Raw genomic sequence first — 20,448 nt, 5'->3', positions numbered from 1 at the left:
GCAGATGCTTAACCCACTGAGCCACCCAGGTACCCACAACATTGTTTTAGAATATATACCAAAGATGCCTGGGTAGCTCAGCTGGTTAAGTATCTGTCTTCATTTCAGCTCAGGTCATGATCTCAGGGTTGTGAGATCCAGCCCTGTCAGGTTCTACACTCAGTGGGGAGTCTGCTGGAGATTCTTCTTTCCCTCTCCTCTGCCCCTCCCCCTACTCTCTCTTTCTCTAATAAAATCTTTAAACATAAATAAATAAATACCAAGCCAGAATTTCTGTCAAATTTACCACAGCTGCTGAAGTATGTCACCCGAAAAAGAATAGTTTAAGCATTTTAACCCATGACTTGTTAAATTCTATCAATATGTAAAACTGTCTTTTATCTAGAATGAATATTACATAACTGTATAACAAACTATACTTTTCTCTGCATGAAAAAAAAAGATAAAGAGAATAAAAGTACATATATGACAAAAACATCATTTACACAATGGTACTTTTCAGTCAATACACTCTTAACCAAGCATCTATATTAGCAGCATTGCCAAGTTTCAGTTCCTTGAAGACTGAAACTACTCTTTCTACTTTGTATGTATAGAGCTTACAGACTTCAGGCCTCTTATGACACAATCACAGAAGCAGTAATACCTAGTAGAATAGTGATAACAATGGTCTAGAAAGCTAACAGTGACAGTAATGGTCTAGAAAGCTAATTAATGTACCACCAAAAAAAAATACACAATATAAACTTTAATGGCACAGTGAAACTGAAAGTACATTAAAACAAAATTTAACTACTTTCTTTGCTAAAAAACGTGTTGCTTGGGTTATTTTCAGAGGAAAATCCCTGAATAAAAAAACTCTTCAATGGGGGCATGTGAGTGGCTCAGTTGATTAAGCACCTGACTCTTGACTTCATTTTATGATCTCAGGGTCATAAGACTGAGCCCCATGGAGGGCTCTGCACTGGGCATGGAGCCTACTTAAGATTCTCTCCCCACCCCCAATATCTTTTTTCAATGTCTGGGTTTTTTTTTTTTTTTTAAAGATTTTATTTATTTATTTGAGAGAGAGACAGTGAGAGAGAGCATGAGCGAGGAGAAGGTCAGAGGGAGAAGCAGACTCCCCATGGAGCTGGGAGCCCGATGCGGGACTCGATCCCGGGACTCCGGGATCATGACCCGAGCCGAAGGCAGTCGTCCAACCAACTGAGCCACCCAGGCGTCCCAATGTCTGGGTTTTTTGATAAAACATTTCTACATTAATTCCTGCCTTTCCTTAGCTCAGCGCTGTTTCAGTATTTAAATATTACATGTACTGTGTAAATGTACACAGCTGGATAAATACTTAAGATGAACAATGGAAAGCAAGGCCTCATTTTTTTTTTTTTAAAGACTTTATTTATTTTTTTGACAGAGAGAGACAGAGTACAAGCAGAGGGAGCAGGAGAGGCAGGATCCCCACTGAGCAGGAAGCCATATGTGGGGCTCGATCCCAGGACCCTGGAATCATGACCTGAGCCAAAGGCAGACACCTAACTGACTGAGCCACCCAGGTGAACAGCACCTAATTTTAAAGGCAAGATATCAGCATCCCAAATTTAATCACATTTTAATGTATGCAAGGACAAAAAATGTATAGTTGACAGAAGTACAAAGAAAAATCATGTTTTTCTCTAATTTCATAAAATCATTGCAAGAAATACAAATCCAAGATAATCCATATTTTCTATGAGGCTGGCAAAGTCAACTAAAAACATCTAGTACTGGAGAGGGTACAGAATTGGATACCTTTTCACATACTGCTGTAAAGGTAAATGGGTCCCAAAAAAATGGTGCAAACTTTACAGAAGGCAGTATAGGCAAGGTGTTGACAATTTTTAAAATATGCCTTATCTTCTGATCTTGCAATTCTACTTAAAGAAAACTACAATAAGGAAATAATCAGGCAAGTGCACAAGTATTTATGTGCAAATACTACTGATAATAGCATACAGCAGAACAAAAAATAAAAATTACATCTCTATCTGTGGAGCATAAGAAAAACTGTTTTAAAGTACATCCATAAAATGGAAAGCCATCAAAAAATAATGAACGAAAACAGCATAAGAGCCCCAGGAAAAGAGCTTCTGGGAGAAGCCCTGTATTCTAAGGATAAAACTGAAATTGTTTAAGTTTCTAAGCAAAAAAGAACAAGTTAGCAGAAATGGAAGAAAAATCAGACTGTCATGGACTTCTCACCAGGAACACCAACAAACATTCTATAACTGCAAAAGATCTTTGCAAATGTGGCCTCAGACTGCTAAACTGGCTCTGATTCTTTATTATCCATTTAACAAAACACAAGACTACAGATCCACTTAGTCAATAACCACACAGCTAAGTAAACATGAATAAATAACCAGTTAAGATTTAAATATCTAGTATTCTGGTACTATTTGGTATTTCCAATTCTTCTGACAATAGCTAATATTACTGTTACTATTAGTCTTACTACATGCCAGGCTCTGTTCCAAGCTCTATGCACATTTATTTTTAACTCATTTAATTCTCATAAGGACCATGAGACATATACCATTATTTCTCTTTTATAAATGAGAAATCTCAGAAGTACCTTGCCCAGGCTAATAAGGAGCAGATCTAAGATATAAACCTACAGATTAACTATTCAATCATCTTGACCATGGCATTTATACTGCCTCTAAATGAATAAGATCCTGATAAAAGGAAATAAATGCATTTGTGAAATAAGACAAATATCTAAGTTCAATTATTCTGTGTTCATGTACCTATTTGATTTTCTAAATTACTATAAATAAGCTCTGTTCTTACTTGTAGTATACCTTATTTAAGACATTTCCTTCTATTACACATAAAATGAAGGGTGAGTCTTCAAACGTGACTAAAAGCTTCATCAATCAGTATTTCTTCTTTAGCTAAGACTGCCACCTACTGGGCTAACGCATAAATCTCCATCAAGGGGTGCCTGGGTGGCTCAGTGGGTTAAAGCCTCTACCTTCTGCTCTGGTCATGGTCCTGGGGTCCTCGGATCGAGCCCCATGTTGGGCTCTCTGCTCAATGGAGAGCCTGCTTCCCCTCTCTCTCTCTCTGCCTATCTGCCTACTTGTAATCTCTGTCTGTCAAATAAATAAATAAAATCTTAAAAAAAAAATCTCCGTCAATACAACCAGGACAGGGCATTTTGAGTAAAATTTGAACAAAGAGAAAGAGACAGAGAGGAAGACAAATGTTAAGATATGATCAATTTTCAGTGGATTTTCTCTGGAATCACACAACTTATTTCATTAGAAAACAACTTGTGTCTTAAAAATCAGTGATTTATGCCATACTGACAATTGCAACTCCAAAAACAGTGTCCCAATCCTGAAATTCCTGTGGATCGTGACTTATTCCCCCAGTGTCTACAGTACTGTACGAATCTCACAATGACAGTATGCAAGAACCACCGTCTGTGTTCCCATGTCAACGTTCCCTCAGCTTTAGGAAAGCTCGAGAACAGAGACCTTACTCACTGGGTGACAACCCTCTATAACTGAATGCGCTGAACAAAAGAATTCAAGAAAAGTATGAAGACAATTTATCTTAATTATAAACATAAACTGTACCTTTAATATAATTTTCAACCCAGACATTTTTGCTTCCTGGGGAACATTTCTTTGGTAATGTCTGGATACACTTTTGGTTGTCACACTGGGGAAAAGTATGCTACAGGCATCTAAAGAAGCCTGGGATTCTGGTAATCATCTACACTGCACAGCGACAACCCCAACACCAAAAAGTTTACTCAGCTCCAAATTATCAACACCATCATTGTTAAAAAACCTTTCTTACTTCCAGCCATCTTTATAAGAAAGTATAGAGATTAATGAAAAACACCAGTTGATGATAAGAATCAAATTCTGTTTATATATATAAACAAAATATTTCTTATATTGGTTTAACACACCAATTTTAATTGTTTCTAGGAACAAACAAAGTACAATAAATAGAGAATATGGTATGATTGACCTTTGAAAATCTCAGGAAAACTTCACTTTGTATTTTGCAGACCTTTGCCACAAATTCTTTATCACTTAAGGCAAACACTAACTATGGTAGATAGGTTGCACTGCATCACACCTGTACTGGTCTATTTGTAGCCATCACATTCAATGGTGATTATAAATGTAAACAACTGTGTTATTTATATCCCTTTTATAATCTAATATAAATACGCTTGAGTAATTACAAACACTGAAATACATTTATAAAATATAAACCCAATTTCCATTTCTCCTTTCTGTTACAGTTAGGGTATCATACTTTTTTTTTTTTTTTTTTAAAGTGGGGGCAGTAGAGGTAGAGAGAGAAAAAGAATCTTAGGCAGGTTCCACCCCCAGTGCAGAGCCAGACGCAGGGCTCCATCTCAAAGCCCTCAGATCATGACCTGAGCTGAAATTAAGAGCTGGAAACTTAACCGAGTCATCCGGGAGCCCCTATGTTTTTTAAGTAAGCTCTGCACCCAATGTGGGGGCTTCAACTCGCCACCCTGAGATCAAGAGTCACTTTCTCTACTGACTGAGGCAGCCAAGCATCCCTGTATTAGACTAACATTAAAGAAATTATGTCTCAAAGTAGGTTATATCATCTGGAAATTTTATTTTACAAGAGCAAAGAACATGTTAGAAAATATTTGTTCCTCAGGCTTCACTGAATCAGACTTAAGGATTAAAAACCACAGGCCTACGAAAAAAATCAAAGTCTTTACTACAGCCTTTGCCTTTATTATACTCTGCTTGAGCCCCACTTCCCCCACAACGGCACCCGTATCAAGGCTATCTCCATCTCATTCTTTCACAGCCTTCTTCACTGAGTTCCACACCTCCTAGGTGCTTTACCAACTTGCACATACTTCAATTGTCTCTTTTCTAGAATTTGATACAATCTGTCATCATGTTTTATTTTTATATTGTTTACCCTATCCTTTAGAATGTGAACTCTACAAAGGCAGAGGCTTGTCTACCTTGTTCACTACTGTATCTCCTGCATTTAGCAAAATGACTGGAGCATATAATACGACATCGGTAAATACTTGTTGAATAAGTGAAGTCTTGTTGAATAAGTGAATTCATGAATATACACAATAACAGATTGCTACCAAAATCCCAGAAAGTGTCAACTAGGAAATAAAAACAAAGAACAAAGTTGATAAAATGATACCTATAGTTTTTTTTTTTTAAAGATTTTATTTATTTGACAGAGATTACAAGTAGAGAGGTAGGCAGGGAGAGAGGAGGAAGCAGGCTCCCCACTGAGCAGAGAGCCCGATGTGGGGCTCGATCCCAGGACCCTGACATCATGACCTGAGCTAAAGGCAGAGGCTTTACCCCACTGAGCTACCCAAGCGCCCCACGATATCTATAGTTTAAGGAAATTAGAGATACAAAGAATCACTCTATATATGACAACCTCCCAAAATTATACTTCCCAAACAAATAATGGGACAATATATCATGTAAAAAAGGTAATTAATATAAAATGACACTTCAAGAAGTTAATACCAACTACATGCCAATTACAAAGGAAACATTTAAACAAAAGAAGACAGGGTACATTGTAAAAGGATGGGCAAAAATGAATCAGTCCAAAAAAAGGGAAGGGATTAAAAGAATGTAAGATAAAGCCAGACTTCAAAGTAAAAGAATATTAAATATGACCAAGAGAGATGCTTTACAATGATTATGATACAACCCTTAAACTAAAACTGTCAAGAATGTTTATAAACCAAGAATTCTGCAGGAAAACCACCAGGAAGTAACAGCAAAATTAAAACAACAAAAAAAAATTGGCAGATTTTAAATGTTTGTTCAGTCACCACTCATAGAAAGTAGTCAAAAACTAGTATGCAAAGGGTGATCTGACAGATGTTTTTCTTTAAAACAAAAATGCAACAACAAAAGTAAAATAGATATACCAACACAGCATAATAAGGAAGTAAGGGAGAATGTGCAAATACAAGAAGTTAGCAATAAAAAGGGAAAATTACAGAAAAAAATTAAGTTCTGGGGCTATACCCTGCAAAAAGTATATGCTATTAAATCTGAAAATTAACAGTGGATGATTTTAGGAAAGCAGAGATTATCAACATTAATTTATGAGGTGGGAAACTTAATGATGGACATAACCCAAGAAGATACAAAGAATACTGTCCAAGAAGCAACAAGACAGAGACACTCTGTGTTCAAATCTTCAAGGAATCAAATATTCTCTTAAGGAAAAAATGGAAAGAAAAAGGAAAACTATAATTCTCTTTTGATGTATCCAGCATCACACACAAACCAAACCCTGAGAAAGTGAACAAAAAAAAAACTGGATACTAAAGCAAAAACCCTTCAGATACATAGAAAAAGAGTCCAGAAATATATAGTTAAAAAGGGGTTATCTATTCTAGGAGTACAAGGACAGTCAATATTAGGAAACCTAGTAATATACTTCAACACCTATTAAATAAGTCTACAACAACAAAGACTTAATAGATGCAAAAATAATTTATCAATTTCCCCTCCCATACCTTCTGATATATATGCCTATTTCATTAATAAAAAAAAAACCATACACATCTCCAGCATGTAAAGGGTGTAAGAATATTTGCTGCAGCATTATTAAGTACTTAAAAAATTCATTCATCGGGTACACTTACATAACGGAATACTAAATACCCATACAGTCTTAGAGATTATCTGAGAAAAAGTAAACTAGAAAAATAAACATCAAGCAATTTATACAACTTATTTCCAGATAAGTGGGATTTTACTAACAAGCATATATGGTTACTTGTATAATCTGAGTGGGAAAAAGTGAAAATCCTCATCTTGGGGTGCCTGGGTGGCTCAGTCAGTTAAGCGTCTGACTCTTGGGTTTTGACTCAGGTCACGATCTCAGGTTCGTGAGACTGAACCCTGCCTGCATCGGGCTCCGTGCTCAGCATCTTCTTAAGACTCTCTCTTCCTCTCCTTCTGCCCACCCCCTCAAATAAAGGAAGGAAGGGAGGGAGAAAATCCTCATCTTGTCCTTATAAGTCAAGTAATAATGAGATGGGAAGAGTTTAAACTAACAAAGGCCATACAAAATGGCAAATGAAAACAGGGTAATGTTAAGAAACAGAAAGGTACACAAACAGGAAAAGGCTGAGCAAAGTTAAAACAGTGATATCTACAGAAAAATTGCACTGGGGACAGAAAATACCAATGACTCAGTATAACGATTAGTGTGAGGATATGGAGGAACAGAAAGTATTCTCTTAAAGTCTCTCCAATGAATTATTATCAAGAAATCCTAGAGTTTTATCCTTTTCTTAGAGAGCTACTGCAACCTCATCTGGCAAGCTGAACATCTACAGCTATGCTGCACTATACTGCCATCTGCAGAGCAGACTTAACACTAAAATTTCCCTGGAAACATTCAGTTATTTTGATTTTAAAGGTACCAAGAAAATGGCAGAGAAACTTAAACTAGTACTATACTATATTAGAAAGTGAAGAGAGACAGCAGGTATAATCAGCAACATAAGAATAAGTCATTATAATACTTCAAGCTGAAAAATCAAGAAATAAAAATATAAGCCTATTATTTAATAAAATAAGGGAACAACCACTCAAAGAATTAAAATAAAACAAGTAGTGCCACAAGTCAAAGGGACTCAAATTAGTGAAAGGAATACATATCTGCTTTTCACTGTAAGATCTTCCTAGTTGAACACATGATACTTATGTTTTAATACTGCACTTATTTTTCAAATGGATTAACTATGCCAAAGAATAAAGGAATCAGCTATTTTTATTAAAACTTATAAGTATCTTAAAGATCAATCCACCTCTACATTTTTTTGAAGAGTCAAGTCAATTTGAGAAGTATGAAAGTTTCCATAAAAGCAAAACTGTAAGTAAAGGAGACTCAAGCAACACAAAAACTGCTAAGCCAAACCTTTCTTAAATGAGCACCTATCATTACAATGTACAAAAGAAGTTCACTACTCCCTTACTTACATACAGAAGCTTACCTTATTTATTAGAAAATACAGAATAACTGGAATACTCTGAAAACAATTTTTTAAAGTTACAAATTTACAGTAAATTTATTTTTACTGTAACATAAAAATTTATTAATATTTATTAATAAAGAAGCTTACCTTATTTATTAGAAAATACAATACAGAATAGCTGGAATACTTTGAAAACAGTTTTTTAAAGTTACAAATTTACTATTACAGTAAAGTTATTTACTGAGAACCAACTGCATACAAGGTGCTCTCAATCACAATTTTCCACCAAAACACAACATTCTATTTCCTCAGATAAATCATGGTCATCTAAGTAACTTCAGGTTAACTAACCTCCTATCTACTAGCACCATAAGCCTGAATATCTACAGCCAGATAACATGAAAGAAAAACTTACATAGTACAAATTACAAAATCATAATAAAAAATGTATGGGCTACTAAAAGGACAAGAATTATATGGGCATTTTTTATACAAAACCATTTCTTCAGTAGACTCTCTTTTATTCAATACAATAAAAAACAGTCACTAGGACTACCAGGCAGGCATAGCAAGTTTTCACTATTTGGAATCTAATATTACTTTTTTATCTTATGTAATTCTATATTATTAGAATTTTTTGGTATCTGTTTTACTTCTCAAGTTTTATCATTAAAATGATGTTTAATTAGGTTCAAAATTAATACAAATACAAATTTACAGTAAAATAGATTTGTCTAAATGAGAAGTTCTACTATAGTAGAGATTTCTACTATTTCTACTATTTCTAATTTCTACTATAGTAGAGATTTCCCATGAATAAACCCTTGTTTAACTATTTTACCTGTCAAATACTGATGAAATATTTTTTAAAAGATTATATTTATTTGACGGGAGCCTGGGTGGCTCAGTGGGTTAAGCCGCTGCCTTCAGCTCAGGTCATGATCGCAGGGTCCTGGGATCGAGTCCCGCATCGGGCTCTCTGCTCAGCCGGGAGCCTGCTTCCCTCTCTCACTCTCTCTCTCTGCCTGCCTCTCTGTCTACTTGTGATCTCGCTCTGTCAAATAAATAAATAAATAAAAATCTTTAAAAAAAAAAAGATTATATTTATTTGAAAGACAAAGCCCACACCAAATCGAGGTGGGGTGGGTGGTGGACAAAAGGAGAAGAGAGAGCATCTCAAGGAGACGCCCAACTGAGTGGGGAGCCCAATGCAGGGCTCAATTCCACAGCCCTGAGATCATGACCTAAGCGAAAATCAAGTCAGAAACTCAACCAACTGAGCCACCCACGTGCCCCTGAAATAAAATACCTAAAATTCAAAATATAGGCATCACACATTTAGTATAAGATTCAACAGAAGCTTAGCATCTGACTCTACAATAGTCAGAAAAAAGTAATCTTGCCTATCCAATCTGATAACCAAAAGACTCACAAGTTATTTAAGAGTATCAGTCACCAACAAAAGTTTGTTTTTTCCCATTCTGCATCAAGCTTTCATATCAAGATATGAAGTAATATTTGTAAAATAATAGAACTAAAGGAATAAACTATTTGGTACAGCTGAGCTATAAACATAAGATATCACAACCTACTGATACTATGATTACAAGCAAAATCAACCAAAAATCTTTCAAATGACATATTTCAAATGGCATTCTGAGAAACAATGTTAGTGGTAAGATTATTAGCTGTGCTCTAAGAGATGATAAAGCTAAAAAGCACTACTATAAAATTTGAGTTATAACTGGATTATAAATATAAATTTTGTCACCCTATATTTCTAACATACTTGAAAATTAAACAGAAAGGCTCACCTTCATCCACAGAAAACTGACAGCTCTTATCATTGAAGAAAAGAATTTTCTTCTTATCGGGACGATTTACAAATAGTATCTGGTCCCCTAAAGCCTTAAAAGATTAAAAAAAATTTTTTTTCAGTTAACTCCAAATTACCTTACCTCAAAAGATTTGTTTTTTTAAAACAACAAAGGATTCCCATTTATTTTAACCTTCAGTTATAGCATTAGTGTCTAATGCACCTAATTTTAGTTCTTAAGTTTCTTTCATGAGCAGTTCTCACTATTTTACATATTGGTATTTTAGGACTTTTATTCTTAGAGATCTTCCAAAGTACAAAAAAAGTTACTTATTTTGGGGGGGGAAAAAAACCCAAAAAATTCAATCTATTTTTTAGTTATGATTTGGGTCCACTGGAGTCTTTTTTTTTTTTTTTAAATATGAAGGATGTTTTCTTTTCTTTTTTTAAAAAATTATTTTTTTAATTTCTTTTCAGGGTAACAGTATTCATTGTTTTTGCACCACACCCAGTGCTCCATGCACTATGTACCCTCCCCAATACCCACCACCTGGTTCCCCCAACCTCCCGCCCCCCCCCCCCGCCCCTTCAAAACCCTCAGGTTGTTTTTCAGAGTCCATAGTCTCTCATGGTTCACCTCCCCTTCCAATTTCCTTCAGCTCCCTTCTCCTCTCCTGCTCCCCATATCCTCCATGTTATTTGTTATGCTCCACAAATAAGTGAAACCATAGGATACTTGACTCTCTCTGCTTGACTTATTCCACTCAGCATAATCTCTTCCAGTCCCGTATGAAGGACGTTTTCAATACAGGTATCCAGATGTTGAAACAACGAATTGATTAGAGGGTATTAACTTTCTAAATATGGTGTCCTCAAGCACATCTTCGTTAATATAAGTTAACAGTCTATGAACCTGTTGCTATACAAAGATATTCCTCTTTTTAAGATTTTATTTCTTTACTTGTCAGAGAGAGAGAGCACAAGCAGGCAGAGCAGCAGGCAGAGGCAGAGAGAGAAGCAGGCTCCCTGCTGGACAAGGAGCCCGATGTGGGACTCGATCCCAAGACCCTGGGATCATGACCTGAGCCGAAGGCAGAGGCTTAACCGAATGAGCCATCCAGGCATCCCTGGAGTCTTTTTATTAATCTAAGAAAAACTGTTGGGGGGGCTGCATCATGCTCTCTGCTCAGAGGGGAGCCTGCTTCCCCTTCTCTCTCTGCCTGCCTCTCTGCCTACTTGTGACTCTGTCAAATAAATAAATAAAATCTTAAAAAAAAAAAAAAAGAAAAACTGTGGGATCTTGGTGTTCTTACCTTTCCTCTACCATAAAATATTTTCCCACTTATTCATCACCACCAATCAGTTATTTCCAATTATGTTTTAAAAAGCTACAACAGGGGCGCCTGTTTTGGAGCTTTTTGGAGGCAGGCAGTGAGAGGGGGAAGCACACTCCCTGCTGAGTAGAGAGCCGGATGTGGGGCTCGATCCCGGGACCCCGAGATAATGACCTAAGCCAAAGGCAGAGGCTTTAACCCACTGAGCCACCCAGGCTCCCGTCTCTGAAATAAATTTTAGAAAAAATCTTAAAAAGAAAAAGGGAACTGACAAAAAGGATTGAGTGAACAAATCCTAAGAGACCTCTGGGGCACCAGCAAGCAGACCAAAATATGCACTGTGGGAGTCCCAGAGGAAGAGAGAGAAAAAGTGGCAGAGAGCATATTTCAAAAAATAATGACTGAAAACTTCCCTAAGTTGAAGAAATACATGAACATAATAAACACTCAAGAAGCTCAATGAATCCAGAGAATATGAACTCAAAGAGACCCACACAGAGACGCATTATAAATAAACTTTCCAAAGACAATCCCAAAAGCAGCAAGAGAGAAGCAAACCAGCACATACAAGGAAGGGATCCTAAAATAAATTGTATTTCTCATCAGAAACTTTAGAGGCCAAGAACCTCTGGTGGCTCAGTCAGTCTTCAACTCTTGGTTTTGGCTCAGGTCATGATCTAAGGGTCATGAGTTCAAGCCTTGTGTCAGGCTTTATGCTCAGCACCGAGTCTGCTTAAGATTCCTTCCCCCTCCGCCTCTCTCCCTCCTGCTCTTCCCACCAACTCACACTCACCCACTCTTTAAAATAAACAGAATCTTAAAAAAAAAAAGAAAGAAAGAAACTTTAGAGGCCAGAAAGTAGCAGGCTGCTATATACAAAATGCTAGAAGAAAATTTGGTGAACCCAAAATCTTCTATACAGCAAACCTACCCTCCAAAGGTAAGAAAAAATTAAGATATTCCCAAATAAAAAAGCTTTTTTAATAGTTAAAAAAAAAAAAAAAAGGTAGAAGGATTTCATTACCACTAGGATCTACCAGGCAAGAAATGTACAAGGGAGCCCTACGAGAGAACATGAAAGAATCAGTAACTCAAAGTTAATATGAAGAAATAAAGAGCTCACTGAAGGTAAATACTAAACACGGGCAATTATAAAAGCTAGTATCGCTGCAGCAAAAGTTTGTAACTATACTTTTTGTTCTCTACAGATTTAAGAGACTAATACATTTTTAAAAAGCAATTATCAGTCTAATAACTAGTATCACTATAACTTTTATATCTCCAAATTTTGGCTTCTACATAATTTAAGAGACTAATAGATTTAAAAGAATTATTAGAGGGTGATTGGGTGGCTTAGTTGGTTAAGCAACTGCCTTTGGCTCAGGTCATGATCCTGGAGTCCCAGGATTGAGTCCCACGTTGGGCTCCCTGCTCCATGGGGAGTCTGCTTCTCTCTGTGACCTCTCTCCTCACACGCTCTAATAAATAAATAAAAACTTTTTAAAAAGATATTAAAAAATAAAATAAGTATTATTAGTTTATGGCAATGTGTGAAGATGCAATTTTGTGACCTTTACAACAAAAAGAGATGGGAATGGAGCTGTAAAGGAGTATTTTTAATATGCTACTGAAGTTAGGCTAATATAAATACAAACCAGTACAAATGTTATAACTTTAGGATGTTAAATATAATCCCCATGGTAACCACAAGGAAAATAGCTACAGAACATACACGAAGGAAATGAGATAGGAATCTAAACATTTCAATATTAAAAAATCAAGGAGGGGCACCTGGGTGGCTCAGTCAACTAAGCATCCAACTCTTGATTTTGGCTCAGGTCATGATCTTGGGATTGTGAGATGGAGCCACACAACAGTCTCCATGCTGGGTATGAAGCCTGCTTAAGATTCTCCCTCTCCTTCTGCCCTTCCCCCAACTCTCTCCAAAAATAAAAATAAAAAAATGAAAATACAAATAAATCAGCTAAATACAAAATAGTAATGCAGTAAAAGGAAGAACAAAAATGCAAGAAGGCGTATAGAAAACTAAACAAAATAATATTCCCTTGTAAGTAATTAAAAAGTAAGACAATTAGGGACTCCTGGGTGGCTCAGTCAGTTAGGCAGCCTTTAGCTCAGGTCATAATCCCAGGGTCCTGTGTGGCACTCGATAATCCCAGGGCTCTGGGATTATCGAGTGCCACAACGGGCTTCTTGCTCAGCAGGGAGCCTGGTTCTCCCTCTCCCTCTGCTCACGTGCACTCTCCCTGCCCCACCCCATCAAATAAATAAAATTTTAAAAAGAAAGAAGATTAAACTCTACAATCAAAACAAAGAGATTCCAGGCAGCCTAGGCAAGCATATGAGCCCCTCTAAAACACATCCCCTCGCCACCCAGTGGGCAGCTTCCAAAGGCACCAGCAATCTACCCCCAAGCGGCCCCTACTCTGGAGAGGCTAGCCATGCACACTAGAGTGCCTGCAGCCGTTGCAGCTGGGCCTCTCAGCCAGATGTGTCAGAGCCAGCTCCATTCACCAGTGTACCACCAGCAGCTCCTACTGGGCCTCACAGCCACAAAGGAAGACAGTGCTGAACATCAACATGTTCACAACAATTGTGGCCCAGACACAAGTCAGACTGCCCCACAAAAGGGATACCCCTGGGGTACTTGCCTCAGGTGATGAGGGGGGTTTGCACTGCTGAGCCCCAAAGGACACCTTTTACATAAAGCCACTCCTTCAAAACAGGGAAACATAACTGATCTAACCAGTATATAGAAACTCACACAGCTAGGCAAAGTACAGAGGCAGAGGAATATATTCCAGAAGAATAAAACAAAACCTCAAACAAAAAACCCTAAATGAAATGGAGGTAAGTAATCTACCAAATAAGAAGTTCAATGTCATGACCAAAAAAATACTCACCGAACTCAGAAGCAAAACAGGGGAATACAGTGAAAACTTCAACAAAGAGAAAATTTAAAGAGAGCTGAAAAATCAGAACTAAAGAATACAATAACTGACATGAAAAACACAGTATAGGGAATCAACTGCAGATCAGTTGATACAGAAGAATGGATCATTGATGCATAAGACAGGGTAGCAGAAATCACCCAATCAGAACAGTAAAAAGAAAAACAAATCATGTATCTGATTAGAGGTTGCTATCCCAAATATATAAGGACCTCATGGAACTTAATACCAAAAAACAATCTAATTCAAAAATGGGTAGAGGATCGCAAAACACATGCTTCCAAAGATGGCCTACACATGGTCACCAACATGCTCAACATCATGACTAGGAAAATGCAAAACCACAATGAGGTATCTCATCTCACACCTGTCAGAATAGCCACTATTAAAAAGACAAGATATAATTGTTGGAGGAAATATGGAGAAAAGGGAAATCTCAGGTACTGTTGGTGGCAATGTAAACTGAAAATTAACTATGAAAATAGAACAACCATATGCTCCAGTTACTTATCCAAAGAAACCAAAAACACTAACTCAAAAAAATATATGCACTCCTTTGTAAACAGCGTTATTAACAATAGCCAAGATACAAAAACCTAAGTGTCCACTGATGGATAATCAGATAAGGAAAATAGATACACACACATAAGTGGAATATTATGTAGCCATAAAAGAAGAAATCTTGCCATCTGTAATAAAAATGAATGGACCTTGAGGGCATTATGCTAAGAGAAATAAGTGAGACAAAGGAAGACAAATTTGTATTATCTCACCTTTATGTGGAATCTAAAAAAAGAAAAAAATCCTTGGTGATTGCCAGACACAGCGGTGTGGATGGGGAAAATGCATAAAGTAGTCAAAATGTGCACACTATCAAGTTATAAAATAAGTCATGGGGATGTAATGTACAGCATGGTAACTACAGTTAATAATACTGTATTACATATTTAAAAGCTGTTGAGAGATTAAATCTTAAAAAGTTCTCATCGTTAAAAAAAAAATTTGGTGCTGGGGCGCCTTAGTGGCTCAGTGGGTTAAAGCCTCTGCTTTCTGCTCAGGTCATGATCCCAGGGTCCTGGGTTCGAGCCCGCATCAGGCTCTCTGCTCAGCAGGGAGCCTGCTTCCCACCCCCTCTCTCTGCCTGCCTCTCTGCCTACTTGTGATCTCTGTCAAATTAATAAATAAAATCTTAAAAAAAAAAATTTGGTGCTATATATGGTGACAGATGTTAATCAGACTTACTGTGGTGATATAATTTCACAATATATACAAATACTGAACCATTATGTTATATGTCCGAAATATGATGTATGTTTCAAAATTATTAGAATAAAAGAATTCAAAGTGGCAAGACAGATACAAAATACACAAAAGTCAGCTACATTTCTATATACTAACAATGAACAATCTGAAAAGAAACTACAAAAACAATTCCATTCACAAAAGCATCTAAAAGAATAAAATACTTAGGAATTAACTTAAAGAGGTGAAGGACTTGGCACCATGAAAACTATAAAACACTGCTGAAAGGGTGCACCTGGGTGGTTCAGTAGGTTAAGTGCCTGCCTTTGGCTCAGGTCATGATCCTGGGGTCCTGAGACAGAGGCCCAAGTGGCATCCCTGCTCAGCAGGGAGTTTGCTTCTCCCTCTTCCTCTGCCCCTCTCCCTGCTCATGCACTCTTTCTCAAGTAAATAAAATCTATAAAAAGAAATAAAAATAAAATACTGCTGAAAGAAATTAGACAACATAAATGCAAACACACCCCAGGTTTACAGATTAAGATGTAGATACTATCCAAAGTGATCTACAGATTCAGTGCAATCCTTATCAAAATCCCAATGATGTTTTTTGCAGAAACAGAAAAACCCATCCTAAAATTCATATGAAATCTCAAGGACTCTGAATAATCAATCTTGAAAAAGAAAAACTAAGCTGAAGGATTTACTTCCTAATTTCAAAACTTCCTACAAATCTACAGTAATTGAAAGTGTAGTATTGGCATAAAAACTGTGGAAGAGAGAACCCAGAAATAAATCGTCCCAGGTATGGTCAAACGACTTTTGACAAGGGTGCCAGGACATTCAATAGGGAAAGGACAACCTTTTCAACAAAAGGTGCTAAAAAACTCAACACCCATATACAAAAGAATGACACTTGACCCTTACCTAACACTATATATGAAAACTAACTTGAAATGGATTAGAGACCTAAATATAAGATCTAAAACTATAAAACTCTTAGAAGAAAACTTAGGGCAAAAAGCTTCTAATCTTGGATTTGGCAGTCATTTCCTGGAAATGCCACCAAAGGCAACAGAAGGAAAAAAAAAAGACACATATGACTACACAAAAATATTGGCATCTGTACATTAAAAGACAGTATCAATGAAGTAAAAAGGCAGCTCACAAAATGGGAGAAAATACTTGCAAAGTGTATATCTAATAAGTGATTAATATCCAGAATACATACATACAAGGACAAGTGAAACAACTCAATTCAAAAAATAGACAAAAGATTTGACATTTCTCCAAATAATGTATACAAATAGACAATAAGCACATAAAAAAATATCCTCAGTATCACTAATTACTGGGGAAATACAAATCAAAACTATAATGAGATAAACCTCATATCCATTAAAATGGCTACTATTAAAAAAAAAACAGAAAATAAGTGTTGGTAAGGACACAAAGAAATCTGAACCCTTGTGCACTGCTGGCAAGAATATAAAATGGTAAACCCACTGTGGAAAATACGGTGGTTCCTCAAAAAACTAAAAACAGAATTACCATATTATCCAGCAATTCTACTTCTGGTTACATACTCTAAATGGAAAGCAGAGTGGCACATGGGTGGCTCAGTCAAGCATCTGCGTCTTGATTTCAACTGAGGTTGAGATCTCAGGGTCATGAGATCTGGCCCACACATCAGGCTCCACACTAGGCATGGAGTCTACTTGTCCCTTTCCCTCCTCCCACTTGTGTGCACACTCTCTCTAAAATAAATAAATAATAAATAAATACTCTTGAAAAATATATTAAAAAAAGAAAAGAATCAAAAGCAAAGTCTTGAAGAGAGATTTTTTAGGAACATGTTAATAGTAGCATTATTCCCAACAGCTAAGTAATGGAAGCAACCAAATGGATAAGCAAACTGGTCAATGCAGTACTATCAGCCTTAAAAAGGAAGGAAATCCTGATACAAGCTGCAACATGGAGGAACCTTGAGGATGGATACTGTGCTATGTGAAATACGACAATCACAAAACAACAACATATAATTCTACTTGTCTGAGTTACTTAGAGAAGCCAAATTCACAAAAAGAATGTTGCCTGCTAGGGACTGGAGAAGTGGGATAAGGAAAGCTGTTTAGTGGACTGAGTTTCAGCTTTACAAAATGTAGAAGTTCTGGATTATCTCTTGTACAACTGTGAACATACTTTACACTAATGAACTCTACTCTTAGACATGCTTAATATGTCAAACTCTACCTCATGTGACAGTTTTTACTACAATTTGTTAAAAATTTAGCTAAAAAAAAAAACCACCTGAGGAGTAGCCCATTCCATACATACCTTAAAAATAAATCCTATTTCAAATCTGAAGAGGGCTCTGCTTCGGGTAATGGCCAAGTCCCTCCTAAGGTAACTTTTTTTTTAATAGAAAACTTACTATAAACTCTAAATATTTTCCAAAAGAGTTTAAAGAACAAAAAAGATGTATTATTTGCCACCCACTGCAAAAAAGACAAAGGTTAGAGTTTGAGTCTAGCCAAGATAACTGCCCATTTATACACAAAAACCAACAAAAACACTCTGGAGGAATCTAACAGAATCTTGAGTCTTTATTACACATATAATTCACAAAATTTAAGACTCAACAGAAATCTGTTAGACAAAGAAACAGGAAACATGACCCATACTCGAGAAACAAAGCACAGACCAGCCCCCAAAATGACCTAACTGTTAAATTAGAATAGGAAGATTTTAAAGCAGTTGCAAGAAATTTTACTCAAGAATGTACTGGAAAGGGGCGCTGGGGTGGCTCAGTGGGTTAAGCCTCTGCCTTCAGCTCAGGTCATGATCCCAGGGTCCTGGGATCAAGTCCCGCATCGGGCTCTCTGCTCAGCAGGGAGCCTGCTTCCTCCTCTCTCTCTCTCTCTGCCTGCCTCTCTGCCTACTTGTGATCTCTCTCTGTCAAATAAACAAATAAAATCTTAAAAAAAAAAAAAAAAAAAAAAAGGAATGTACTGGAAAAAAGGCTTATAATGAATGGAAAAAAAATCTCAGCAAAGAAAAAGAAAACATAAAGAATGAAAAGCCCAGAACTGAAAAATACTATCTCTAAAATAAAAAATTCACCAATGGGAATTCATGACAAATTAGAGGTAAAGAAGAGAAGTCCACTAACTTGACAATAGATCAAAACAAAACAAAGAAACCTAAAAAAATAAATAAATAAAGAGCCTCAATGACTTGTAAGATAACACGTGTCATTTAATTACCAAGAAGTACAGGAGAGAAAGGAGCAAGTTTTACTCCAGAGGTAGCAAGACAAATGAACCAACAACTAGCATTAATCATTAGCAACTGTGCAGAACAGAGACTAGCAGCCTTTCCAACTGAGTTCCAACTTTAAACTGGAAATATTATCAGTATGGCTTTCTCTGATAGACTTTTAGGAATTAAAACAGCGAGGTTATTAGTCAATGCTTTCGTGTTTAATACCTCTGGTTCCTCAGGTTAGCAGTGTCTACAAGCATTGCTGAAGCAGCTCTTGTCTACAAACATAACAACTTCTAGAAAAACTTTGAGATGTCTTTGAGAAAAACTTTCCAGAACTATTCTGAAGACACAATCATACCCAAAACAACACAAAAGGGAGATGTCAAATTTACACAAAAATGGCTGCGCTCTGCCCTGCTCTGTAGAACAGGACCCAAATTTCAAATCTTCAACTGGCTCACCCCAACCCCAAGTATATATAAAGGAAGCTATAAAAACAAAAATTTGAATTACCTGTTTTCTTAAAACAAGACATTATTAATTCAAATTATACTAAGGTATAGAAAGAAAAGAGAGGTTACCTTGACAGCTTTCTGAGAATTGGGGAGTCCTTCCTCTATGTCTTCTAAAAGAATTCCTCCTAAGCCTCGCTGGTCATGCTTATCTAACAGCCTAAGGAGGGCTTTCTTATCTTTCAAGTTGTATTTGGGCTTGAAGGCATACTTCCCATCTATTACTTCAATTTTGGGATTATTGACTAATGCCTGTAACAGTGACACAATTTGGATATATTAACAAAAGGAAACCCCATATACACGTTCTTAAATTCTACTAATTATTTTAAAAATATTGATACCAAATACAATCATAAATTAAAAGTTATCTTGTGAATATCAACTAGCAGATCTAAAATACTGGACATCCAAGATCCAAAAACCAATAGGTAGAGATCAGCAAGTTGCTCACTTTTTATAAAAGAAACCTTTTATTATTACGTTAATTCTTTAGATGAGTAAAACCATTTCATCACAACTGACTGAAACTGCACCCACATTCTTTTGAAAATAAAAGATAAAAAAGAATAAATGCCAATTAACATTAATAGACAAAGTCAACTGGGTATTGCTTATCCCACCCTCTAAGTATAGTTTATCACATACTGGCATTTTGTGTGGAACATAACCCTGGGGTGAATATACAACAGTCTGCCCCACCTGGTGTCACCAACAGGTGTGGAAGGAACTGAAAAGCACCAAACTAGTGCATATAAGAAATTTACCTATAGTGGCACCTTGAGAATGAAACTGAGTAGGAATGCAGGAATTATTGAATATAATTATATTCCTAGTCAGTTCTGCTGTACAGCTACTACTAGAAGGAAAGCTCTTCGAGGAAGAGCTACCCTATTTATTTTCTTCTGCAGCTGCCAGCCTGACCCTGGAAATGAGAAAGAGAAGAACATAGAAGAAAGGAGGGAGAACAGAATAGTAATAAAAATCATTTTTAACTAATGTTGGTATGAAATTTAAGATTAGGTAAAGCAACAGGATTTTTATGACTATATTTCATTAAGACGGTGTGCTATAACGTTACTAATTAACTGTTAATTTTATATTCTAAAAATCAAGAAGAATATTTTGCTCAGTAAAATAAATTACTCAATTACATTTGGGAATTTTACATTTGCTCTTTAGACTACAACACTGGTCAGAATGTATTCTTCTTAATTGTCATTTCATACTTAAATAGAAAAGATGGAAATGTGTGAATTTTCTTAAATGC

At 36.4% G+C, this 20,448-nt stretch overlaps 1 protein-coding gene across 1 annotated transcript in view; it reads right to left on the bottom strand.

Moving 5' to 3' along the window:
* Window positions 1-20,448, bottom strand: part of GTF2E2 (general transcription factor IIE subunit 2) — a 64,015-nt gene that overhangs the window by 10,215 nt on the left and 33,352 nt on the right. The window contains exons 5-6 of the mRNA XM_047715391.1: window positions 19,248-19,430; window positions 9,853-9,946 (exon numbers count right to left, since the gene is read on the bottom strand). Coding sequence (XP_047571347.1) covers window positions 9,853-9,946; window positions 19,248-19,430 — 277 coding nt within the window. The remainder of the gene's footprint in view (window positions 1-9,852; window positions 9,947-19,247; window positions 19,431-20,448) is intronic.

Source organism: Lutra lutra, chromosome 2, assembly GCF_902655055.1.
Source record: "Lutra lutra chromosome 2, mLutLut1.2, whole genome shotgun sequence".
Taxonomy (NCBI): Eukaryota; Metazoa; Chordata; class Mammalia; order Carnivora; family Mustelidae; genus Lutra; species Lutra lutra.
Note: the sequence above shows the minus strand (reverse complement) of the source record. Positions and strands in the feature narration are given on the sequence as shown.